The 25,200-nt window shown below is 40.4% G+C and overlaps 1 protein-coding gene across 2 annotated transcripts in view; it reads right to left on the bottom strand.

Annotated features, from left to right (window-relative positions):
* The window catches only part of atp2a2a (ATPase sarcoplasmic/endoplasmic reticulum Ca2+ transporting 2a), a 34,500-nt gene extending 11,973 nt beyond the window's left edge, over positions 1-22,527 (bottom strand). The window contains exons 1-5 of one of the 2 annotated variants that reach the window (XM_058389188.1): positions 21,865-22,527; positions 17,566-17,583; positions 17,376-17,458; positions 11,756-11,860; positions 10,257-10,395 (exon numbers count right to left, since the gene is read on the bottom strand). In XM_058389188.1, the coding sequence (XP_058245171.1) occupies positions 10,257-10,395; positions 11,756-11,860; positions 17,376-17,458; positions 17,566-17,583; positions 21,865-21,982 (463 nt within the window). In that variant the 5' untranslated portion in view covers positions 21,983-22,527. The remainder of the gene's footprint in view (positions 1-10,256; positions 10,396-11,755; positions 11,861-17,375; positions 17,459-17,565; positions 17,584-21,864) is intronic. The other variant, XM_058389189.1, reaches the window with a different exon arrangement.
* Positions 22,528-25,200: the final 2,673 nt, after the last annotated feature.

Below are 25,200 nucleotides of genomic sequence, written 5' to 3'. Positions count from 1 at the left end.
GTGTGTGTGTGTGTGTGTGTGAGAGAGAGAGAGAGAGACTCAAAGACTAAAAGGATAAAATCTAAAAATTGTTCAAAATAGTAACATGGACCTTTCTAAAACAGCACCAAAGTACAAATAAAGCACAACAGACAGCTTTGGGGATTAAAAAAGATTTTATTTCAGAATATATTAGAACAGAAAACCTTGACCACTAATATAGGAGTGCCAAAGCTCCTGTATTTAATGCCATTTGTTCATAAATTAGACAAACAGTGCCAGGAGACTTCTCCTCAAACACAACTTTCTAGCTTTAACTAACAGTCTCTGTGATCTGTTGGGGCTCTTGCGGTAATCTTATAGCTCTGAACGGCCTTTTAAGGAAATAGCAAAGTGTGTGCTTTGTGTGCAACATGTGCGCATTAATGCAAACAGACTGCTTGATCGTGTAATAATATACACCAGAAGTACACGGTCTCCTCAGATTCTTGCTGTCTAAACAGAGCATTCAGTTTTCACCATCACATCCCAGTATATAATGTTTCCACATTTCTTTTCTTCCCTTCAGAAAGCAGAAATTCCTCTGAACCAGTCTGCAACTCCAGTACAGATGACGTTTCCATGCAAACCGTGACACAGCTGATGTGACATTCTCGGGATATTCTGGATTAATGCTCCACAACACTCTCCCACCAGATGTGACGGTGTCTCATCATGTGACATCTGTATCATGTGACCTAAAGAAGAAGCCTTTGCAACAGCAAATGAGTTCATTGCAAGCATTTAAAGCAGTATTTAGAGTCAGCGACTAAAGCAGCTAACTAGTCTCTGAATACCAGGCACTTTCCCTTGCTTAGATTCAGTCAGACCTTTATTTCTTTATTTCAGTCGATATCTAATGAATAGTAATTGTGTCAGTTTATTGAAGTAAACACAATGTGAAAACATACTGCAAAGTAAAGACCGATGCTTTGCAAAACCCAAGCACAAGAATTTGGCTCTTTTACGGATTGACTATTTCCACAACTCCAGCATTCACACAGAAGTAAGGACAAGATCCAGGACAAAGATACAAACCGGAAAAGATTCCCTTTTCTGGACAAAAAAAAAAAAACCCAGTCCCATCATCTCAGGCGCATTCCCCGTGCCCTTGAGCAGGAGAGAAGAAAATAGCATGAGAGCAACAATGCTCCGGGCCAAACATGGGAAAACTATTTTGATCTGTTCCCTGATGCACCACTGATCAGGTTTAAATGTGGACGCACGAGAACAGCTGCCCGCAACAGGAAGAGCTGCAGGAGGTCAGAACGTTTAGCTGTCGATCAAACAGACTGGAACCGCAAGCTGGACCAGTAACCTGCTCCTAAAACTTAACTAGCGTACAAAAAAGCAGAGTGAATGTGTGTAATTCACTAACACAAGGCCTGTGCATTGACGTATTAAAGGAAAATCTAGGCAAATGTTTGATTTGAAAAATCTTTTCCACACACATAAATCTTGAACCGACCTGTTTACTGCTGAACATTATATCAATCGGCGCCATTCCAATGAAGCTACTGATGAATACTGCGATGTGACAAATGACAGACAACAACAATGGCTACCTCGCGGCCTTGACGCTGGCCAGATCGCAGACGCGTGCAACTTGATCTCAGTGTAGAGGATTTACACACACGCCGCGTTACCTATCGGCCCGGAGCTTCAGGGATGAGGGCACGGAGCACCAGTCTGGCAGCTCTCTTCCCAGAAAGACTTAATGCTGCTCAGGCACTTGTTTCATCCTGCTAAATGAGGAACAATGTACTGAATGAAGGGTGCCACACTTCACTGAAGGTCAGCCGGCATTGTTCGGAGACAAAGCCATTCCATTTCAGCGAGCAAATAAGGATGAGCGCATCGACGAGGTCAAGCGGGCACCGCCGTTTCTGACGGGTGTGAAGTGGATCTGGAAACATGCAGTTCAACAGCTTCCTTATTTTGTGGATATGGTCTAAAGACAAAACAAAACTAAACTGCGCTCACATGATGTCCGTCTCGTTAAGAGATTTATGGACTTGTTACACTGCACATACATCATGGTGGACAATTCAGCCAGCAGCTCCAGCCATTTAATTACACAGTGTCAAAGGTGCTGAATGTTTTATAACCGCCTCAAAGAGAACATCACGCTGCTTTTTCAATACTGTGACCATCAGTCACATGCCATTACACCTCAGGGCTCTATTTACATTTGATATATTGGTTTTTGCTTGGAAAGAAAATGAGAAAAAAAAAACAAAGTTCCAGTCTTCACTGGGTTTTTGGAGACGGATTTTATTCAATTATTAAACAGTAATGAATATGTAAATACACTCAAACTGGATTACAAAAGATTTCGAAGAAATCACCAGGATCAGTCTGAAACCACAAGGACGTCTGAGATTTTGGTAAGATGTTTTATTACACAAAAGGCGCCACAGCTCAGGCTACCAGGAAACGCTGTTAGATTATTACTATATACATACATCTCTACTGTATATGAGCAAATCGACTGATATTCTGGTGAGATTTAAGCCCAGGGGTTTGTCAGTTTGTCAAAGGGCTAAAATGACTGATGAGAGAACGATGCTGAAGCGGGACTACCGTCTGAAATGTAGCTTATAGACATGTACTGTTAGTAAGTACTGGCCACTGCCACTGTGCTTTAACTGTGCTGATAAAAGATATTTAAACTACAGCCAAACCTACGGAAAAATATCCAACACCTTCTGATCAGAGAGATTCAGGAATTCAGGTGATATAAGAAAGCATAAACTGGTCAGGCATAACATTATGACCACTGACAGATGATGTGAATAACACTGATTATCTCCTCATCTGTTAGTGGGTGGGGGGTGTAAGGATTTGAGTGAGTTTGACAAGAACCAGATTGTGATGGCTAGACAACTGGATCAGAGCATCTCCAAAACTGCACCTCTTGTGGGGTGTTCCTGGTCTATTAAAAGTATCCTTTAAGTCCTGTAAGTCCTTTAAGTCCTGTAAGTTAAAGGATCTGCTGCTAACATCTTGGTGCCAGATACCAAGGCACACCTTCAGGGATCTAGTGGAGTCCATGCCTTGATGGGTCAGGGCTGTTTTGGCAGCAAAAGGGGGGACCAACACAATGTGGTCATAATGTTATGCCTGATCTGTGTATGGTTTGTTGAAGCATTCATTTGCTCCAAATCACTGGTCACGCCACTCATCAGGTACCGTATGTATAATAATAAATATTAGCATGCAACGAAATACATGTGAATGGAGGTGACTGGAGCTCAAACGAGCATTTTTGCACGGATCTTGAATTTCAAGATTCAAGAGATTTTTTTCAGAATCTACAGCATCAGCTTCAAAGCCCAGCCTGGCACAGTTATTTCCAGAGTGGCCCGCAGGTACGTGCTTGTCCTCCTCTCTTCTCCGCTTTGCTGTTTAGCTGCTTATCCTCCCTCTCCACTTGTATATCCGCCTCCTCTCGGCTTGACCGGGCGGTTTGAGAGCGCTGCGCCCTCTAAAACACCTACACAGGACACACTGCGTAGCCAGAACCAGCACAATACTAAACACATGAGTCACAGGCAGGTGCTGAAGAGAGGAGTGGGAGAAAAGGCCAAAGAAATCCATAGCCCCTGCCACACAAATCGATCACATACACGTTAACAAAAAAAAAAAAAAACCACGGTGTAGGTGACAAGACGGAACATGACCGCTGGCGATAACCTGCTGGGAGTTTTTACAGAGTTCCCCGCACTTTGCTTTCAGTAAACAGTCACATGGATCTCGTTAAGTGGCCTCTTCTGTAGAGAGAGCAAGCACTGAGGTTAAATAAACACAACTGCCACCATAAGAGGCACTCTGAGTGGGAACCCAAGCTCGAGCTTGACGCAGAAGAGACAAAACTTCCACAGAAGAATAGGTTATGAAACACATGGATGGAGGTAAAGGGCAACCAGGGCTAGTGGCAGGAAAAAGTGAGTTTAGCTAGCTAACACAGGAGTGAATTATACCCTGGCCCCAGCAAACAGTTCATTATTATTATTATATTACTCTTTATCTATATGAAGCATTCTAACAATTCTAACCATTTTGTAGCCTGCTAAATCACAAAGGCTGTTTACAATTAGCAATTAGCTGAAAACAATTAAATTAAATTGGACTATAAAAATCTTTTACGTTCTAAATTAAATTTCCTCCTTTTCCAAATTGTTGTTCTAGTAACAGGCGTTCAACAAAAACAGAGTTTCGTTTTTAAGTGCTGTTTTGTAGGCACACCTTATTTACCTTATTTACTTTTTATTATTTATTTATTTATTTTTGTTCAATTATAATTTGGTATTATTATTTTTATATATGACTTTCAATCCTCTATCTGATGTGTATAACATACTTTCTAAACTTCCGTTTAAGTTCTACTGACAAAATGATGTAACCTATGATCGGAATTTTGCAATATTTTTCAGCAAATCCACACCAGAACAAATAATGTTTAAAAAGCGTCAACAAATTGTACAGTACTTCATTTACTTTCATATTTCTATGACATGGATCATTTCATGTTATATATTACATAAAGGTACTTGGAAAAAAGAAGGTGTTATATAAATAGACAGAGGTGAGAACTGTGCCGTTATTACAGCTCACATTTACTGCTTTCATGACTTCCCTAGAGAAATCCATACCATCCCGAAGAGTGCAGCTCAGGATAACATCTAACCACCCGACAGTGTCATGTTCCTACCCGCTGAAACTAATCCAGTGGATCGGACTGATTAAAATCAGAAAAACAGATGAAGGCATCTGCTGCTTAGATACACGTTCTGCTGCTTGTAACCAACAGTAAAGTGTGCACTAGGCACCTGTTCCCTTCGTGTCAGTGATAAACGCGTTCGTTCCAGTGCAGCCATTCCATTTGTGCTTCCTTGCTGACAGCGTGAGGGCACAATACACCTGACAGCAACCCCGGCTCCTCTTCACGAGCCTCCTCGGTGACGGGAGATGATTGCCAGCTCTGGAGCAATCCAGCATGCCGGCCGGCGTGTTTGGAATCCCAGCACTCTTGAGGACAGTAGGTTGGGCTCGTTGGCTCGTCTGGTCCAGGAGGAGGATCGAGAGGAGGTACCCTACGAGCGCTTCCTTTTACGGTCATCTCTCTGAGAGCCGACAATAGGAGCAGAACTCGGTGCTGTTATCAATCACAGGCTACAATGTGCATCCTACCCGGCTTGATGTGAAGGGGGATTTCCTCATATTCAACAGCTGTTGATACAAGGCATGATTCAATCGCTTATCATTCCCATTACATGTTATATTGTGTCTTATGACAGGTCGCCTCTCAAATCAGATGGAAAGATGAGTAGGACAGGTTATTCCTCGGCTGTGACCATTTTGTGCTTAAAGAGCGCTTTACATTTATAATGGCTTCATACAGAATCATCTGGAATGTGTTTGTTAATCACTATGTGCATTCATTTCTAACAGCTGATTCTGTGTGTAGGAAATTAAACACAACAGCGAGTGTGTTGTCTGCTATGGGAAAACAATCAAGCGGCAAATGTTTTATCCCTCTGATATCACAGCGCAACTTTTATCTATTAAAGAACACACCATACTTTTATCCTTATATAGTTCTGTTTAAAGTTAGTCAAAGTTATCACGCCTTTTTTTGTTACAGCAGCTATGAAGATGTCTATCCATCACCAGTTTTTTTTTATTGTGGCTGAAGTTAAAAAAGAAAAAGTTATTTTTATCATCTTTGATGATTTCAAAGTGCTGAGATTGGATAATCCTTCCACAAATAAACATCACAAAGAAACTGGGCAACAAATGAACACAGTTTTTCCCGATCAGAGGTGAAGCTGTAATTTTCAAGCTGGACTTTCTGGATCATAGCTATAGAAGCAAACTAGAAAATGTGATTTGACAATGAGATATCTCAGAGGCTCAGGCTTTGGGTTACTGCTCTAAAGTTTGGGGGTTCAACCACCAGCACAGCCAAGCTGCCATTCTTGTGCCCTTGAGCATGGCCCTTAACCCTGTCTGCTCCAGGGATGCCGTCCCTGTACTATGACCCCAGCTGGGATATATCAAGAAAACTGAATGTATTTGTATAGCACTACAACAATGGGCATTGCTGCAAAGCAGGTTTCAAGGAATATGAAAATTCAGAAATAAAATTCTACAGTTTAATATATGACATTTATAGTTATCCCTAATGAGCAACTCTGACAAAGATGAAAATTCTCCTAGACAATATGGAGAGGAAACAGACTTAAAAAGAGCCCACCCTCGTCTGACTGACACCAAAGAGTGTGATTATACATCATTTCCTCTGTACTACATGGTGAAGTGCAATTTTGTAACCAGGAGTTTTTGAGCAACTTCTCAGTCTGATCATCAGCATAATTTCTGAATTCATTATAACATTAATGTGAATTCTTTTCTGTTGAAATGTTCAATGATGGATGATGCTGCTTGATGATGGAGCACAAAACTCAACATTGGATGAAAAGGATTTCACAGTGTTGTACTGTGTATATGTGAAGACATGAAAGAGGCTTTTGTGTCAGAAAATGGATCAACACCTTCTGATCAATCAGAATTGGGATCGCACTAATGCAGAGGTATAACGATTAATACTTCAGGGCATATGAGAATGAGGTCTATACAAATATTTACTATCTGAAATGCACAGGACAGAACGGACGAGACTTACACGTACATTAAAAACACACACACACAGCTCCGTTAGGTTATGACAGTGAGGACGGATCAAGCTCTTTGTAATTCTGTTCACAACCAAGTGGCTTGCAGTCATACAATCCCATCCAGACTGCATCCTGAGAGAGCTCGAATGTGAGCAAACACATTTTTCTGGATTCATCCAGGTAAAAGCCTCACTCCATCTAAAGTCAATAACACATGTGGACACTTGTCATTGTTCAGCATTATAGCTGTGTTTACCAACCTAATTGGCGATGCTGTGCAAGAACCTGTCCAAGCTTTCCAGGGTTTTTTTGAGACGAGACAGATTCTAAGACCACAAGGGAAATGGGATGAAACTTGAGAGGAAATCCAAAACCCACACATCTCACATCAGGTATCGGATGTGAAGTTGCCTGAAAACACACTACACATGGTTGGAGATGATAGCACAGGCGGTAAAATTAGATCTCCTCTCTACAATGGCATGGGTGAAAGCAGATTGTGTGTCAAGTCTGAACACTGAATGTGATTTCTGCCGTTTTTGCTGGACCTCATGGGCATTCTTCTCTCCTACAGATAATCACAGGCACAAATATGATCCGTCTGCCGTCTGCCAGGGATTTACAGGAGAAGCTGACATCCTTCTGACCTGTGGTCATTATCGGTATCAGTTACCGACTCTGCCATTCCAGGTTCAGGTGAACAATATGGCAAGAACGTCATATCATAATACTTGAAGATACTTAAAAACAAAAATAGTGATATTTTAAAAAAAAGCAATACTTGAAGATACAAAGAGGCATCCCAATTACAGCTAAATGTTCTTCTGACAAGCAATAAAGTTCTTAGCCTCTGCCTTAGCAGCGAGTGTGTTTAATGTAAGGTTCATGTTGCTCCTATATATATTCATAGCATAGAATCAAATCATTTGTTCTGTCTTTATTCGAGTTGTGCTTATCACTGATTATATGATCACTTATTAGTTGCTGTGTGTGATCTTTTAGAAGCATATAACAAGCTTGTGAAGCTATTTCCATGTCTATGAAGCAAGATTAAGCAACCGATAGACACTAGATTTTCATTTACTGAAGGAAAAACCTACAAGGACCCGAGAGTGATGCTTGGAATAGAGAAAGGAATGATATAAAGATGTGTAAAGTGTAAAAACAATGGAGGGGAACGACAACATGAAAAACAGGCACATGAAAGGAAAAGTTGAATGAAGTCAGAATGAAAAATTAAGTAGGCACCGAATGAATGAGAGAAAGCGTAGGGCAAAAGTAGAAGAAATGGTAGAAATAAATAAAAAAAAAGATATTCCAACAGAAGAAACAAAAAAAGAAAGAGATTAAGAAAGATGAGAGGATGAAAAAATGGATTTTCAATGAAATACAACTTGAACATTAATACATTAGAATTGAATCCATAATTCTGAAGCAAGAAAAAGACGAAATACGAGATAATATGCTGCTCAGCTTGTAAACGCTGTAATAAACAGCACTCACTATCAGCATCTGCAAGCTCCAGTGACTGAATATCCGAATCTTTTACACGAGTCAGAACATTTGACTCAGCCCACTCATGAGTCGACTCCCAAACGGTTCACTGTTGGTTTCTTCACTAGACTGAACGACTGACCAGTGGTTGTCCCTCTTCTTCACCTCAGTGACTGATAATATTTCATGAAATAACATTACTGCAATTTATAAAATCATTCAGATGAAACTGATCAGTGCCGTATGTATTAATGTGATGCTTCCTGCTCTGTCTGTGCTTCATTAATAGGATTCTTCCTTTCCATTGATCCTGATAACGGATCGCTTCTTCACCAGGCAGCAGTCACGCTGCCTCATTCACACGGCTCACACACGCCTCATCATCGCTCTAACAAACAGCTTGGATGTGGAAGAGGTTCCCATGGAAGCATTTCGAATAAATTATACTTTAAGATTAATGTAAAAACAGTATCAGTATCATTAGTAGTCTTTTTGTCTACTTTGTGAGGTTGCCGCATTAATTACCTAGTCATGACTGCAATTACGTTACAAATACAAAGTAAAAACACAACTTCAGCGACACTCTGGTACATACACAGATCAGGCATAACATTATGAGCACTTACAGGTGAAGTGAATAACACTGATTATCTCCTCATCATGACACCTGTTAGTGGGTGGGATATATTAGGCAGCAAGTGAACATTTTGTCCTCAAACTTGATGTGTTAGAAGCAGGAAAAATGGGCAATCGTAAGGAGTTTGACAGAGGCCAAATTGTGATGGCTAGACGACTGGACCAGAGCATGTCCAAAACTGCAGCTCTTGTGGGGTGTTCCCGGTCTGCAGTGGTCAGTATCTATCAAAAGGGGCCCAAGGAAGGAACAGTGGTGAACCAGCGACAGGTCCGATCTAACAGACAAGCTACTGATGCTCAAATTGCTAAAGAAGTTAATGCTGGTTCTGATAGAAAGATGTCAGAATACACAGTGCATGACGGGTCAGGGCTGTTTTGGCAGCAAAAGGGGGACCAACACAATATTAAGCAGATGGTCATAATGTTATGCCTGATCAGGGTACACAAACACACGAAAACAGCTTGCATTTCACATTCTATTACATTCTAATTACATTCCTCAACTACTATATGTTTATTCTGTTTTATATGTCTATTATATTTCTATTTTCTCTATTTTTATTATACGAGTTTATGTTTGTTGCACCGTGGGATGAGTAACTGAAGAAAATCATTTAATTACATTATATAAAACATATACAAATAAAAGAACTTGAAGCCTGAATCTGTGTGGACCGTCACTCACGTCACACACTGCGATACTCCATTACGGCAATGAGGATAGAGGGCGCGAGGTTGTCTGACCTCCATGAAGAACTCAACACCTGTCATCTTCACTATTGTCACTGCGAGCTATATATAATACGTTCCATAATGCAGATAAAAATAAAATCGACCACTACTCTAGAACAAAACAAAAAAGAAGCGCGTAGAGAGTACAAGCAGCACCAACAGCCCACACGTAAATTTGTAAGAGTTTCAGCCTGGATTAACAGGTTTGTGAAAAAATACCGAACATGACACTGTGAATGTAAAAGCTGGCCTGATTCTGCACACAAAATTCTCCGTGCAAACTTCCAGAAGTAGCAGAGGCTAGAAATAAATCAAAGCCTTAATCCTCTTTTCATTCCAGCGTTATTGTGAGCTCTTCTGCATTTCTGCACATGTGGAGAGGTGCTGACGGAGCAGAGGGCTGTGTGAACGATGTGTGAGCAGTACAGTGTGTGTGTGTGTGTGTGTGTGAGAGAGAGAGTGTGTATATGTATGAGAGGGAGGAATGATAGACTGAAAACTCGTAGGATGGACAAAAGCTCTGCTAGCGGCATGTAATGTGGAGGTGTGTGTGTGTGTGTGTGTGTGTGTAGCGTCTCTCAGTAGTTAATCGAAGCACAGAAAGGCACACAGCACCCTGCATTCAGAGCCGTTGTTACATAATACGCTATTTAAAAGCAATTGCATTAAGTTCTTCCTAATATCCAACAGTCTTACCAGCTACCTCCACGATGTCCCCAGGGACGATATCTTTGGCCTTGATCCTCTGCACCGTCTTCCTGTCCTGTCTGTAGACTTTCCCCATCTCTGGCTCGTACTCTTTAAGTGCCTCGATGGCATTTTCTGCATTACGCTCCTGTCATTTTTTTTTTTAAGGAAACAAGACACAGGGGATGCTTACAGGCAGGAAAAACACTGTATGTCTGCTCTACACCTGCATAGACACTACAGGATCTGCTTGAGCGATTCATGTTTATGACCACTACACCAGAGCTTCCTTTTTTGTGTCATTTTTTTTTGCTGGGGGGGAGAGAAGAGCTTTTTTGGCAAGATTCAAAGTTTAGACACTTTATTTAGATTACAGGGGCAAGAGTTATTATAAATTCAATCAAGGTGCTCCATCTGGGAATATTTAGGTTTTTTAAAGTATGAGGGAAAAAATGCTATTTTTAGACTAAGTAATTTATTAAAGGTCTAGTTTTCTAATAAAAAAAAATATGTATAGATGTATACCAACCACATATTTTTGTCTGCAGAGAAAGAGACATAAAAAAACAAGGAAATGTAAAATAAAAACGTCTCAAACATGCAAGTCTGCACCATATTTCCATTGATGTTTACAGCATTTGGCAGACGTCCTTATCCAGAACAACTGCTTTACAAGAAATCACTTAACCAAAGAAACTATCTATATAAGCACTTGTTCAAGGTGCAAGTCTACAAAAAAAAGAAAAACAAAACACAAAAAAATGTCTGCTTTAAATCAGTGTTCATTGAAAAAAAAGATTTCCTTGATAAAGGACTTCTTAAAGGTGCAGTCTGTAATTTATAGAATTATTTCTGACCTGTAATAATAACACATCTTTGCGATCCAAAATATTTTCCTGCAAAGGATTGCACTAATTTCCTCATATAAAGCTGTTTAAAAGCTCTGTTTTTTTTTCCTGCCCCAGAAATAAGCTCCACCCCCTAACAAAACAAAGGAACATACACAACTGCTCAAAAGTTTGGGAACACTCCAAAATTTTATTGTTTTCAGACACGAAATTAGTCTGAATAGAAAATATAGCAAAAGAACAGGACATGCTGACAGTTAGAAATAATGATTTTGATGGAAATTAACTTTGCCTTCATCAAAAAAAAATAAACACCTTTTGCAGCAATTACAGCCTGGGCATTCTAGCGGTCAATTTTTCAAGATAATCTGATGAGATTTCACCCCATGCTTCCTGGAGCATCTCCCACAAGATGGATTGGCTTGATGGAGTCTTCCTCCATAGCTGAAATCAAGCTGAAATATGCAAGGGATCCCAAACTTTTGAGCAGTAGTGTACCTCTTTAAAACTAGTTTTGAAACAGGGCATGCATGGGCTTCACAGTGTGTTTGCTACAATTATAAGAAACCTTGTAGGCAGCAAATATTTACAAACTGCTCCTTTAAGAAGTGTGCAAGACAGTGAGACCTCGGAAATGAGTGAGCGCCTATATCGACTCACCTGCCACACACCAACAATGGCGTTGGCTATAAGAATAAGCAGGATTACAAAAGGCTCCACGAAGGCTGTTATTGTCTCTTCGCCTTCCTCAAACCAGGCTAAAACCTAGAGAGAAACACAAAGAGACGTCGAATTTTATATCAACACGAGTCACATGACACAAGTTCATCATAGCAGTCACATCGAACAAGATGATATTGATAATATCTTTTCCGACTTGCGTAACAGACTGTACGATAATGTCCGATTCTCCATGTCGGATTATACCATAAAGATCCGCTAACGAAAGATCTGTGATTAAAGGAAAAGTCTGCTTACATCATTACTTAGGGCAGATAATGGAGTTTTCTTAAACACAAAGATTTGTTAAAGTAAGTTTGAGGCAATAAAGATATATTTTCTGTCCATCTGTTTACATTTCATCATGTAAGTATCTGTCTAGAGAGTTTCGTAATCCCACGCTGCTTTTAGATGAGTGTTGTTGCAGGGGTCAGTCTCTGAGATTTGAATAAACGGTCAACGCTTTGTCCACAGCTGTCTTCCAGCACTAAATCAGCTGCTGGTCAGACTGACATGTTATGCTTTCTAAGAACTCCAAACATGCATCGTAAACCTGGCTCAAGACTTTAACTGTTTCATTATTTACTGCTGTATTTTTAAGAGAGAGTCTAGTGTCGCAACACTGCAGAGACTTGTTTTTCACTTTCCAACACACCGTGAAGGTCTTTGTTAATTAGCTGATGAGGTTAATAAGGTGTGATAATGAAGAAATGAGGTCACATGCTAAACTCTGCAGTGTCGTGGCTCTCCAGGACGGAAGTCTGATATAGAATCCATAAAGGTGTGACTTGCTATGGTACACACACACACACACACAATTGTGAATTTCCCTTTGGGATGAATAAAGTATCTATCTATCTATCTATCTATCTATCTATCTATCTATCTATCTATCTATCTATCTATCTATCTATCTATCTATCTATCTATCTATCTATCTATCTATCTACATACACACACACACACACACACACACACAAAGAATCATACACACACACACACACACACTCACACATACACAGTCATACCTACACACACACACAAGCGGACATACACACACACGGCCATACCTATACACACACACACATACACGGTCATACACACACAGTCATACCTATACACACAAAGTCATACACATAAACACACACCATACATACACCGTCATACACACACACGCACAAGCGGACATACACACACGGTCATACCTATACACACACAGGCATACACACACATACATGGTCATACACACACAATTATACCTATACACACACAGTCATACACACACAGTCATACACACATACATGGTCATACACACACAGTCACACCTATACACACAGTCATACACACACACACACACACCATACATACACCATCATACACACACACACACTCACACACACACAGTCATATACAAACAAATACACACACATACATTCTTACACACAGACAAATACACACACACACAGCCTGAAAACACTGCTTGCTCTTTTACACAGTAAGCGTAAGTCAGTGTAAATATATGGCCCTGCACTCTTTACACGTCCATCTTGTTTTCAGACACTGAGCTAAAGCTCCAGACCAAATGCATACAGTTTAGGTTTAGTATTACACTTGTTTGTTTTAAAGATGCCAGACATTAAAGCCTGGCACAGCAAGCCTTCATCCCTCGCTCGGGCGACTGCGCTCCTGAACTCTGCCTGTTTCTCGAAAGCCTTTTTTTTTCTGTTACTGCTTTATATGCAAAAAGCCGCCATCTGCAGTGATTCATCCCTCACTGGAAATGCAAGGCAGCCATCAGAGCATGACCAAGCCGAACGGCTGACAAGTCACACAAAGCGGTGCCGAAATTCTGGAGTGCAGAAACACTGTGCTGCACAGTACAACGCCTCTGCTGCAGTCTGGCTTCCTTCACAATCCTAATGTAATACGATCACGTGTAGATTCTTGTCTTTTGACTTTGTCTTACAGAATGAACAGCTACGAAAATTCAAATCTAATTATAAAAAAATTATATCAGAATAAAAATCTGTAAATATAAAAATAGTTATTTGAGCTAAATCATATTTTATGCTGCAACTGGATATTCATTTTATCAAATTACGTTCATTAGGCAACACATGTAGCGTTATAGTGGAACCTCGGCATACGAATTTAATACGTTCTGCAGGCGAGTTCTTAAGGCGAAAATTTGTATTGTGAAACGAATTTTTCCCATAATAAATTATGTAAATGCATAATAATCCGTTCCAGCCACCAAGAATATTATTGATATTACCAACACGAAGTGTATCTAAACTGTATGGCTGCTTACAAAGAACTGACCCAAGCCAAGCATTCCATGTCAAGGGTCCTCACAGGAAGTCATGCCACCAAGCTTGGGCTAAAGATAGAACAGACCGCCCACTCCACCAATCTGTCAACAAAAAGACCTGTGAGAAATCAGGTAGCTTTTGAACGTGTGCCGAAGGCAACGCTGGCATCGTGGGTTGACTCCAAACAGCTTTCTCTGACTGAAATTTTTTTTTGTAAAATTCGTAAACTCGCTTCGCTTGGCTTTCCACTGACGCATACAAGTTTTGAACGACTCCCAGACGTATACGCGACGCAGCCGACGTTAGGTTTGGTTCAGTTCGTCCGTATGTTCATGCAAAATTTCAATTCTTAAGATGAAAATTCGTGAGAGCATTTGTATGCCGAGGTTCCAATGTATATTTATTTATAGCACTGCTGAATTATAAAACCTGCTCAGAAGATGCTGATTAATTTTCTGTAACAGCAGCACCGACAGTAGCTCCAGCTACAAGGTTTACATGAGCGTTCTTGTTCTAATACATCATTGTTTCTATAACACAGGAACTTGTATGCCTGTTGTTGATCAGGCTCTCTGTGAGGGCCAGTTTATTTAGCATTCATGGAAGTCTGAATGAGTCTCCAGTAACAGAATAACAGCACTTTGTAAAAGTCCATTCTGTTTTCTTGTATGGGAAAGTCTTCAGGACAATAATTAACGCTGGTGAGAGAATGGCTGTTTATAGCTACAAGAACCTATTAATGTTGGCAAACAGCTGTGGTATAAAAGGAATAAAACACTACAGGACTTGCTATTATAGGAAAATGATCAGCTCTTGACTGACAACAGTAACTCCCCTTTGTGTCAGGCCACATCACACCACACATTGGTGATCGTTTTCCTGTAACAACACACCCCCCGAATGTTTTACTCCTTAATTAACGGATCATTTAATCTTCCGATTTCCGAAGCGTTCTACGCATGCTACACCATGCTAAAATGTAGATACAAAACATTTTGTGTCACATTAAGAAAACCACACTGAGTTTGATTAAAACTGTAGTGAGATTAAAGTGGATTGATACTTTTCTTTAACTGTGAGTTTAAGAGTTATGGAATCTATTCGACTGAAGTGAGCAGTCAGTTAGCGTTATAGCAGGGGTCCCCAAACTTTTTTTCTGTGAGAGCCACCTAATTTTTCCTTACTTTAATGGGGGCTGTACCAGAAAATTACATAGGGCCGGAGTGACTACTAGTATTATTGTGGAGATTTTATTATGATTTTAAATGTATTTATTAAGCCTCCTAATGCTAGAATCGTTTATTATTTTGTTATTCACCATAAAGACAAATGATCACTACTTTTCTAAAGATACACTGACCAGGCATAACATTATGACCACCTGCCTAATATTGTGTTGGTCCCCCTTTTGCTGCCAAAATTGCCCTGACCCGTCATCCACTGTGTATTCTGAACTTCTTTAGCAATTTGAGCAACAGTAGCTCGTCTGTTGGCTCGCCATAGCCGCCCATGTCCCTGTCGCCGGTTCACCACTGTTCCTTCCTTGGACCACTTTTGATAGATACTGACCACTGCAGACCGGGACCACCCCACAAGAGCTGCAGTTTTGGAGATGCTCTGATCCAGTGGTCTAGCCATCACAATTTGGACCTTGTCAAACTCGCTCAAATCCTTACGCTTGTCCATTTTTCCTGCTTCTAACACATCAACTTTGAGGACAAAATGTTCACTTGCTGCCTAATATATCCCACCCACTAACAGGTGCCATGATCAGTGTTATTCACTTCAACTGTCAGTGCTCATAATGTTATGCGGTGTATATTAAAAGAGCATTATTACTATCAAAATGACATTTCACATTTAGTGCTACTGAAATCACCTATCCATTCGTAATGGTACTTAAATGTACTATTCTGTTGGTAGGTGAATTTAACAAATAATTAAGCTATGTTAATAACTAAGGAAAATTTTAGTTTGAAAGGCAATCTTTATTAACAAATGCAGATATGATATAAGTATCTGCTTATATAGCTATAATAACATACTAATAAGTCTATGGATCCAGGTGGAGCATCGTGGTCCTTCATAAGAATAGGATTAAGTCACAGCCGAACAACCAAAGCAGCCATCTTCCACATGATCCAACCTGTTGCTGCTTTGTGGCACTGGCCAGTACTTAATACTGGACAATGGATAATACTCTTACTCCTGGACAATTAATCCAGCTGCTGGAACCCAACATCCCACTGAAGGTCAGAAGCTAAATCCGTCCTGCAGAGATACCCTCCAGTCTAATATGTTCTGGGAGAGCTGTCACACAGCCAAGCGCAACACCTTGCTATCTCTACACTGAGTAGTGGGCATCTGGCTCTCATGCCTCTGCCTGCTGGGAGTTAGTGAGGGGCCCACGCAGCCATGTGGTTCAGAGTTCAAAGCACCACAAGCACTCACGGACTTAACAGCTTAACCGACCACTGACCTCGGTCACACCGCAAGCTACACACTCACAATGCTACGGCGATCTGAGGAGAAAAAAGGGGAAGGGGTGGGGGCAATAGACGATAAATGATAAGAGGAAGAAATGAAGATACATGACAGAAGAGACAAAGGAGGAGAGAAAGGAAAGCACACGAAAGAAAGATGAAAGAAAACCATTTAAAAAAGAAAGAAAATTGGACTAATATGTGGAAAAAGGCAATAGAAAAAGAATGAAGAAAATGAATGAAAATGAATGAAGACCAAAAAGAAAGAGAGAGTCAAGACAAACAAACAAACAAACAAAAAAAAAGACAGACAGACAGATATTAAAGGGAAGTGAAGAAACAAAGACAGACGGAAAGCAAAGTAGCTTTACGGCATTTCCTCCAGGAGCATTTGAGTCTAATGAATGGAGTCTTAACACGTCTGTGAGGCAGCAGCGTCCGGCTCAGACGTCTTGTTTAGCGGATAGCGACAGACACTCGATCGCAGGGAATGTTGTTCTCACCATTCCTGAGCAGGAGCAGCTTCCTCAGCTGTTTAACCTCCTGATCTGTGAGCAACTCAAGACACGGACATGGCACGACACACGTTTACACCTCCACATGCGATCATAACCGCAGGATAATACACACACACACACACACACCATACATGCCCCCATGTCTGTTCTAGCAAGCACGGTCTCCATTTGATTTGATTTTGATTTCCTTGATACTTCAATGACTTCAACACACAGAATCTCGCTTATTTTCGATAATTCTACTTACGAATGATATACAAGCTGCTAGCAGGAGAATCCGCACGAGTAAATCTTCAAACTGCTCAACAACCAGCTCCCATAATGACTTTCCTAAAGGACAGGAGAACACAACAAACATCCGTTACAATAAACTTCAATACAAATAACTTGAAAACCAAACGAAACCAAATGTCCCGACTAATAAAGAGGATAATTACCTTCTTCAGCGGGCAACTCTGCACACATTAAGTGAGAAGAGAAGAAAAGAGAAAAGATTATTACAATATTGGAGATACTTCTAATTATTTACAATAGGCTTCAACAAACAGGAAGTATTGATTACATGCACATTTACTTAAGTAAGGAATAAAGCACAACGTGACCTGATTTATAAGTAAACAATCAATGACAGGTTTGTATGATGATGATTAATATTTTTTAATAATATTTTTCCCCAAATACCAGTTCAAACTGAAATGATTTCTTCCTCTGATACCACAGCAATTTGTCAAAACTAATTATGAATATTCATTAAAAAACATTTCATGATACCTCCTCTTTTCTGTTTTCACATTACACTACAGCAGATATAAAGAGTTATTCCCTCCTTTTTTTATTTATATCTTTTGAAGGTAATAAGAATTTTTTTTGTTTGTTTACTGGAGACGTCATTTATTATTAATTAACATTTATTAATCTAAGTCATTCAACAGCTGTTGAAAAGTGTTTAATGCCTCTTGTCAATTGACCTCACAGAAAATGAGCATAAAAATTGTTCCAAATACATTTCTTGATTCTTCACACACTGTTTTGTATTTCTAAAATAGAGACTTTATGCTACGTGGAACGTTTAGCACAAAGCAGCGTCTCTGGATCCATTTGTGTTTCGGCTTTTGTGTTCTTATTCTACCACATTAGCAAAAAGCCAGACAACACAGCTACAGACCCACACTCCTTTGTTTACTCCAAGGGGCGTATTAGAGGTATTCTCTAGGGAAAGAGAGAGCAGAACAGTCCAAATATGACGGTGTTGAATCAATCTGTTCTGCAACTCACAAGAGCACTTCTTCAAGATCTCAGACTCTAGATATCAGACAGAGATGATCGATTTCCAGTCTGATTTTCCTAGTGTCCTTATCGGTTACCTTTGGGGTTTTGGGTTTACTTCTACCTCCTCAAAAGCAAGCCAGTACAAGGACCAGCTAAAATAAATTGCCTCTAGTTGTCATTGTGTGTGCCCATGTTTCCCTACGATAGACCGGCATAGATATATTCTCAGCTCATTCCCAGTGGATAGGTTCTGCATGCACTGGTAACAATTAAGTTCAGATAAAACCGGCTTAGTGAGGGAAAAAAACTATGTAAGTGATCATAGGAACAACTTTGCCCTTCCAGGCATGTGACTATAAACAGAAAAAAAATGAAGAGTCTTTATTAATAAGAGATATTTGGCAAATAGCTGGTATAAGATTAAGAAAAACACTTCAGGGCAAGCTCCTTTTTGAAAATATTATGATTTTACCTTATCAGTCAACTACTAACCATACAACCCTCAAAACTTTCTATTAAAATGACTAATGTAATGCAACAGACATTAACATAGTAAACGATTTAACTTAATTAAATGTGACAGGTTATCTGGATTTCAGAATTTTGGTAAATCATCAAGGTGTTTTGGTAAATCATTAAAATTGTTCTAAAGAACATTTGTCATTATATTTAAGAGATTGTGAAAGTCAGATGGTGAGCATGATGGTAGCAGGGATGTGGTAGCTTAGTGGTTAAGGTGTTGGACTAGTGATTGGAAGGTTATGAGTTTGAATACCAGGTCCACCGAGCTGCCACTGCTGGGCCCCTGAGCAAAGCCCTTAACCCTAAATTGCTCAGTTGTATGAAATGTGACGAAGTGTAAGTCACTCTGGATAATGGCGTCTGTCAACTGCTGTAAATGTAAATGGGGCACCTGCTTGTCTTGCCATTGTACATCCACCCCAGCTCAGGGGACATGTGTTTACTTGAAACCGATAAGAAAGAGATAAGAAACCGTCTTTGTATTGTGTCCAGTGTGAGCTCTATTTCTTATTAAAAGAATTCTCTGTCAGTAAAATTCCCTCAAAGTATTCTACTATAAATACCTCTAATAAGATAACGCATTGTTTTGGTTACTTCTCAATAGGTGACTGGTTTATTAAACGGTGAAATTATTTTTAGATACAAAATATTTATTGATACAAAAAATTTGGCCCAGGGCATTATTGTGTTTCAAAGTAAAGACAGACAGATGATGAAGGAGACCAACAATCATACATTTCTCATGCAAGCTACAGTTCATAAACCAGCTAAACCAGCTATCTCTTACTGAGATTTGGATAAAACCTCATTTAAGAGACTGGTTGAGACTGGTTAACAAGGAATATAACTGTGATTATAATAAGTAAGACAACTTCCATAACAGTAACTATCACTACTGACCACAGTGAGAGGACATGTTATAAGCCCCTGGACATTCCCAGACCCCTTTTTAATGTTCCCTGCTGTAAGGGTTTTGAAATCTCCAGGTTATGGATTGGTGTCACTGAATTCATTCAACATTAATGATCTGTTCACATCTTAGCAGTGGACATACAGTTCAAAGTTCATATTGACTTTCCGCAGATTAAACATAAGAGATGTTTAAAACAATAACATTTGACATGACTGAATTGAATATGTCTTTGTTTTCTGGAAACAGAAAAGACACGCAGATCCACCTGTCATGCCTGGAATTGCTCCTACCGGCATGTATGAGGAGAAGATTGTTTTACATTGTAAGGTATTACTTGGGTTTTGTGGAACTTTAGTCTTGTCTGAATGTACAGTATAATGTCAGTCTGAACTGGATGAGGTTAATCCATACCTCACCTAGTAAAAATGAAGGTGCGCTTTTGAAAGATTTTTATCTGTTTTCTTCTATATAAAGACACTGTGGGAAGCAAGATTAACGATCGTCTCCAAAACCAAAACAAGAGTCGATGCATAACTTTTAAAAACACTTTTCAGGGAAGAAATGCTTCAGGGTGATTTAATCAAATAAGTTTTTGAGTTCCTAGCACAACTATGACTTATATAGACCAATCAGGCATAACATTATGACCACCTGGCTAATATAGCATCGGTCCCCCTTTTGCTGCCAGAACAGCCCTGACCCAATGAAGCATGGACTCCACTAGATCCCTGAAGGTGTGCTGTGGTATCTGGCACCAAGATGTTAGCAGCAGATCCATTAGGTCCTGTAAGTTGCCATGTGGGGCTTTCTAGGGCCACACCTCGCAACTTACAGGACTTAAATGGTACTTACAGGACTTGTTACAGTTACAGGAAACTGACCACTGCAGACCAGGAACACCCCACAAGATGTGCAGTTTTGGAGATCCAGTCGTCTAGCCCTCACAATTTGGCCCTTGTCAAATCCTTACACTTGCCCATTTTTCCTGCTTCTAACACATCAACTTTGAGGACAAAATGTTCACTTGCTGTCTAATATATCCCACCCACTAATAGGTGCCATGATAAGGAGTTTTAATCAACTTCACCTCTCACTGCTCATAATGTTATGCCTGATCTGTGTATATGTTATGGTCATGTGACCTACTAATGATTATACTTATAATCAAGATCAAAACAATTAGTTTATATTCAAATTAGCTAAGCATGGATTATTTAATGCGACAGCCGTGTATACACTCTAGTGAAGACAATCCCATCTCGGTAATTTCCCATGCACAGATCCCATGCAAGCAGAGCGATGTCCAGAAAACTCATTCCATCTAAACACTACTTAAGACTTTGATAGAACGTTTCTTTCCCCTAATGGATCATATTAAAAACAAACACTGGACTGAAATGGATCAAAGAAGTCTCAACATGCTGTCACTGCTGGCCTTTTTACTCAGAGCTTGTTAAACAGCCCGGGTGAGAAGTTTCTGTGAGCTGAAAAGTGTGAAAGGAGACAGTTCTTCGGCGCAGAACAGAGACTGCTCAAACATTGGATATTTCTCAGCTCGTACTTTTGTATAAGTTTACACTAAATGTATATTTTTGGGGAAAAATGTCTATTGTTATTGTCTGTCCGGAGAATTTTCTTGGTGCACAATAAAGCTTTAAATTGAAGTGAATTATAAATGCAGTGAGGTGGTCAGGGCTAATCCGACCATATGTGGTATTTTTATTTTTTAAATAGAGAAAATGAGCCAAGAACAGAACAAAATGTTTTGTGTGTGTGTGTGGGGGGGGGGCATTTTAGTATGATTTTAAGGACAGAATCAAATCAGTGACGTCAAACGCAAAACGTCACGTCACAGATAAAATACTGTATTATGAAGGGGGGAAAAGGCGTGAGTTATGACGTCACTGCATTCACAGGTTTACAGAATGACGGCAAGCCGGGGAGAGAAAATAACACAGTCTCACTGTCCTGTCTATGTGCAGTGTTTTGAGTTAGGGGGGTAAAAAATGTGTCTAAAAGCACATATACGTACCGTTCGTACCCCACTTCTCTCTCTGGCGTTTGACCTGATCCAGCGACAGCCCCGTGCTCTCGTTCACATTAAAATAGCTGTAAACTTCCTCCACGCTCTTGGTGTGAGCGTTCTCCATGGCTGAGATGTGGCAGGACTCAGATGAGGACAGAAACAAAATCCTTTTCCTTCAGCAGAGGACGAGAACGCGCTGTTTCTCAGCGTGCACCGGGAACATTTACGTTAGCGCGAGCCTGAAAGTTGTGCTGCTGAGGCGGAGGAGAGATGCGGAGGATTTCCCGCGAACCTTATCCACGCAACATGCGGGAGAGGTAAAATATATATATATATAGAAGAAAAAGAGGGTCTTGTGTGTGTGTGTTTCCCCCGGAGCTGAGAGAAAGAGAGAGAGAGAGGGGGAGAAAGAGAGGGAGAAAGAAAGAGAGAGGGAGAGACGTCCTCGCTCAGTACATCACATCCACTCAGCCCGAGTGCGCGCGCGCTCTGACAGGACACGAGCCTCTGAGCGTCTCCGCTGAGTCCGGCTGGTCAAAGGCAACCCGGTGCCGCGTTTACTCTTGTTTTATCGCGTGAGCTTCGCCGCTGCCGCCCCTCCTCACCGCACGCGACGCACACCGAGCCCGTTCATTGGACAAGGGGGGGTGGAGGGTAGTTCGGGGAGCTCGTGCGACCAGCCTTCAGTGACAACCACATAGGGGCTGCGTCCTAAACCGCGACTTACCATCCTACCTCACTAGGAAGAAACAGGACGTGTCCGTTTCAGTAAAGACCGCCTCCTGAAGGAACCCACAAGTGATACACAGTTACCTTGGTTTTTATTTTATTGCACTTATCAATCAAGTGTAGAATTTTAGCCTGATTTTTTTTAAAAATTTCACAATTCTTTATGGTCATTTGGGTCATCAGTAATCAGAAAGTAATTATGACCTAAGAATCTCTGGGATACTTTATTCCTGTATGAAGCGTGGCTTTTTTTTGTTTGTAATCACCTGTAACGCTTATGCCGTAATTTTAATCCTATAAACTTTGTCATATTGTTCCCACTTGGTATAACAGCCTCCATTCGTCTACGAAGAGGTTTTCCTAACTGTGGTTATGGTGATCTCCTCATCACACAAGAGCACTTTGAGACTTTGATTGCTGATGTCCAACTAGGCTGCTGCGAAGTCTGCGTTCCAGTTTATCCCAAAGGTGTTTAGTGGAGTTGAGGTCAAAGGTCTGTGGAGGCTACTTGGGGTCTTCCATTCCAACCTTCCTACCAATGTGCACAGAGGCATGCTGGAATAGGTTTCGGTGAAAGGAATTCTTAGTGCTACAGCATACAAACATTGAAGAAAATTCTCTCTTACTAACAGTTGAGAAAGACTACAGACTGGTTTAATGGTCACGTGTCCACATATGTTTGGCCATATAGTGTGTATCTTGTCCAGACTGACGTGTAGGTAATTACAGTATATTGCCAAAGGTTTTGGGACACCCCCCCAAATCAGTGAATTCAGGTGTTGTTTTTCAGGGGTTGGGATCGGCACCTTAGTTCCAGTAAAAAGGAACCCTTAATCCTTCAGCATACCAAGACATTTTGGACAATTTCATGCTCCCAACTTTGTGGGAACAGTTTGGGGATGACCCCTTCCTGTTGCAGCATAACTGCACACCAGTGCACAAAGCAAGGTCCATACAGACATAGATGAGTGAGTTTGGTGTGGAGGAACTTCACAGAGTCCTGACCTCAACACGATAGAACACCTTTGGGATGAATTAGAGCGGAGACTGCGAGCCAGGCCTTATCATCCAACATCAGTGCCTGACCTCACAAATGCGCATCTAGAGGAATGGTCAAAAATTCCCATAAACATGCTCCTAAACCTTGTGGAAAGCCTTCCCAGAAGAGTTGAAGCTGTTATAGCTGCAATGGATGGGTCAACTCCATATTACATTCAAGTGCATGTAAAGGCAGATGTCCCAAAACTTTCAGCGATATAGTGTATCATTATATCCTATTAGAAAAGAGACTTTTCAGAGGGCTAGTCAACATTTTAGGGGTTCTAGCTAGGTTACTGAGTTTCATGTGCATGAATGTTATGGTCATTCATATGGAATGTCATGGTCATTTGACCTACTAATGATCGAGCGTGACTTACACAGCCACCAACCTTACTTTTGACTTTATACTTAAAATGATTAGCAAAAAGTATGTATGTAAGATGAAACAAAAAATAAAACAAAAATGTATTTGGACGTCACAAATGACCAGCATTATTACTTTGTTGCCATGTTTGTCAGCAATTACAGCATCAAGTACTAAGAAGTAATACGTTTTTTGTAGAATTGTGGTTCACTTTTAGCTCATTCCTCTTGGCAAATCATTTTAAATTCCACAAGGTTACAAGGTTCAAGATGGACTCACTATATGGCCAAAAGTATTCCAAAAACATGGATATTAATCCTGATTGTCCACCACACAACCCCCTTGCCCTTATAACCACCTCTACTCTTCTTTCCACTAGACTTTGAAGCGTGGCTGTAGGGTACTTTCAGGTCATCCTGCGACTTTTTTCAAGTGACTCCTGGCTTCTTTCTTAGCTTCCTTATCATTAGTTTGAGAGCTTGTTGTGAAATCCTGTATAGCACATCTGTGGTTGCTGTAGTTTCCATGTTCAATAACTTGACCACTTTAGGAAGCTGTTGTGTGAAATCTTCCCAACTAATGATGTCTTGTCTAATGACACCAGGAGAAAAGAACACCACATTTTTGCAGCATTTATATCTTAAAATTGAGTGTCCTATTAATTCAAGTCAAAAATGATACACACGACTTCCTACAAGCATGAATGAAGATTATTTTTGTGGCCTCCAGGGTGCCATAAAACCCAGTGAGCGAAAGTATGAATGTTTGAAACATGCAGCAAAACAGTTATCTTGGCACTGTGGACCTCATGACCCCCTGTTTCTATTTTTAAAAGCTGCTGTTCCAGATAGGACTGTTATGTATAATGCCAAGCAACAGGACTCAACCTATAGTTCTGACCAGCAGATATTTATCAAATACGTCTAAAACACACCAGTAGATTCCTAGGACACCCACAAAGGGCTAGTCCCATTTGTTCTACTCCAAGGCGACAGCCAGATGTTGACTGCTGCAATGCTTTTTTGGGGAATTTCTGGTGACTTTCAGTTGAGTTCAGTGTAGACTATATTAAGCACTTTAAATGACCTTTAGTAGGAGGATAATATAATTATACCACCGCATTATTGTCATTATTTCTACTTTTCATGGTATGAGAGGTTGCCATGAATTCTACATTTCACTGATGGTCACTTGCTATTATTTTTTAC

The sequence above is a fragment of the Hemibagrus wyckioides genome, linkage group LG05, assembly GCF_019097595.1.
Source record: "Hemibagrus wyckioides isolate EC202008001 linkage group LG05, SWU_Hwy_1.0, whole genome shotgun sequence".
Taxonomy (NCBI): domain Eukaryota; kingdom Metazoa; phylum Chordata; class Actinopteri; order Siluriformes; family Bagridae; genus Hemibagrus; species Hemibagrus wyckioides.
This window is presented reverse-complemented; position numbering and strand designations above follow the sequence as displayed.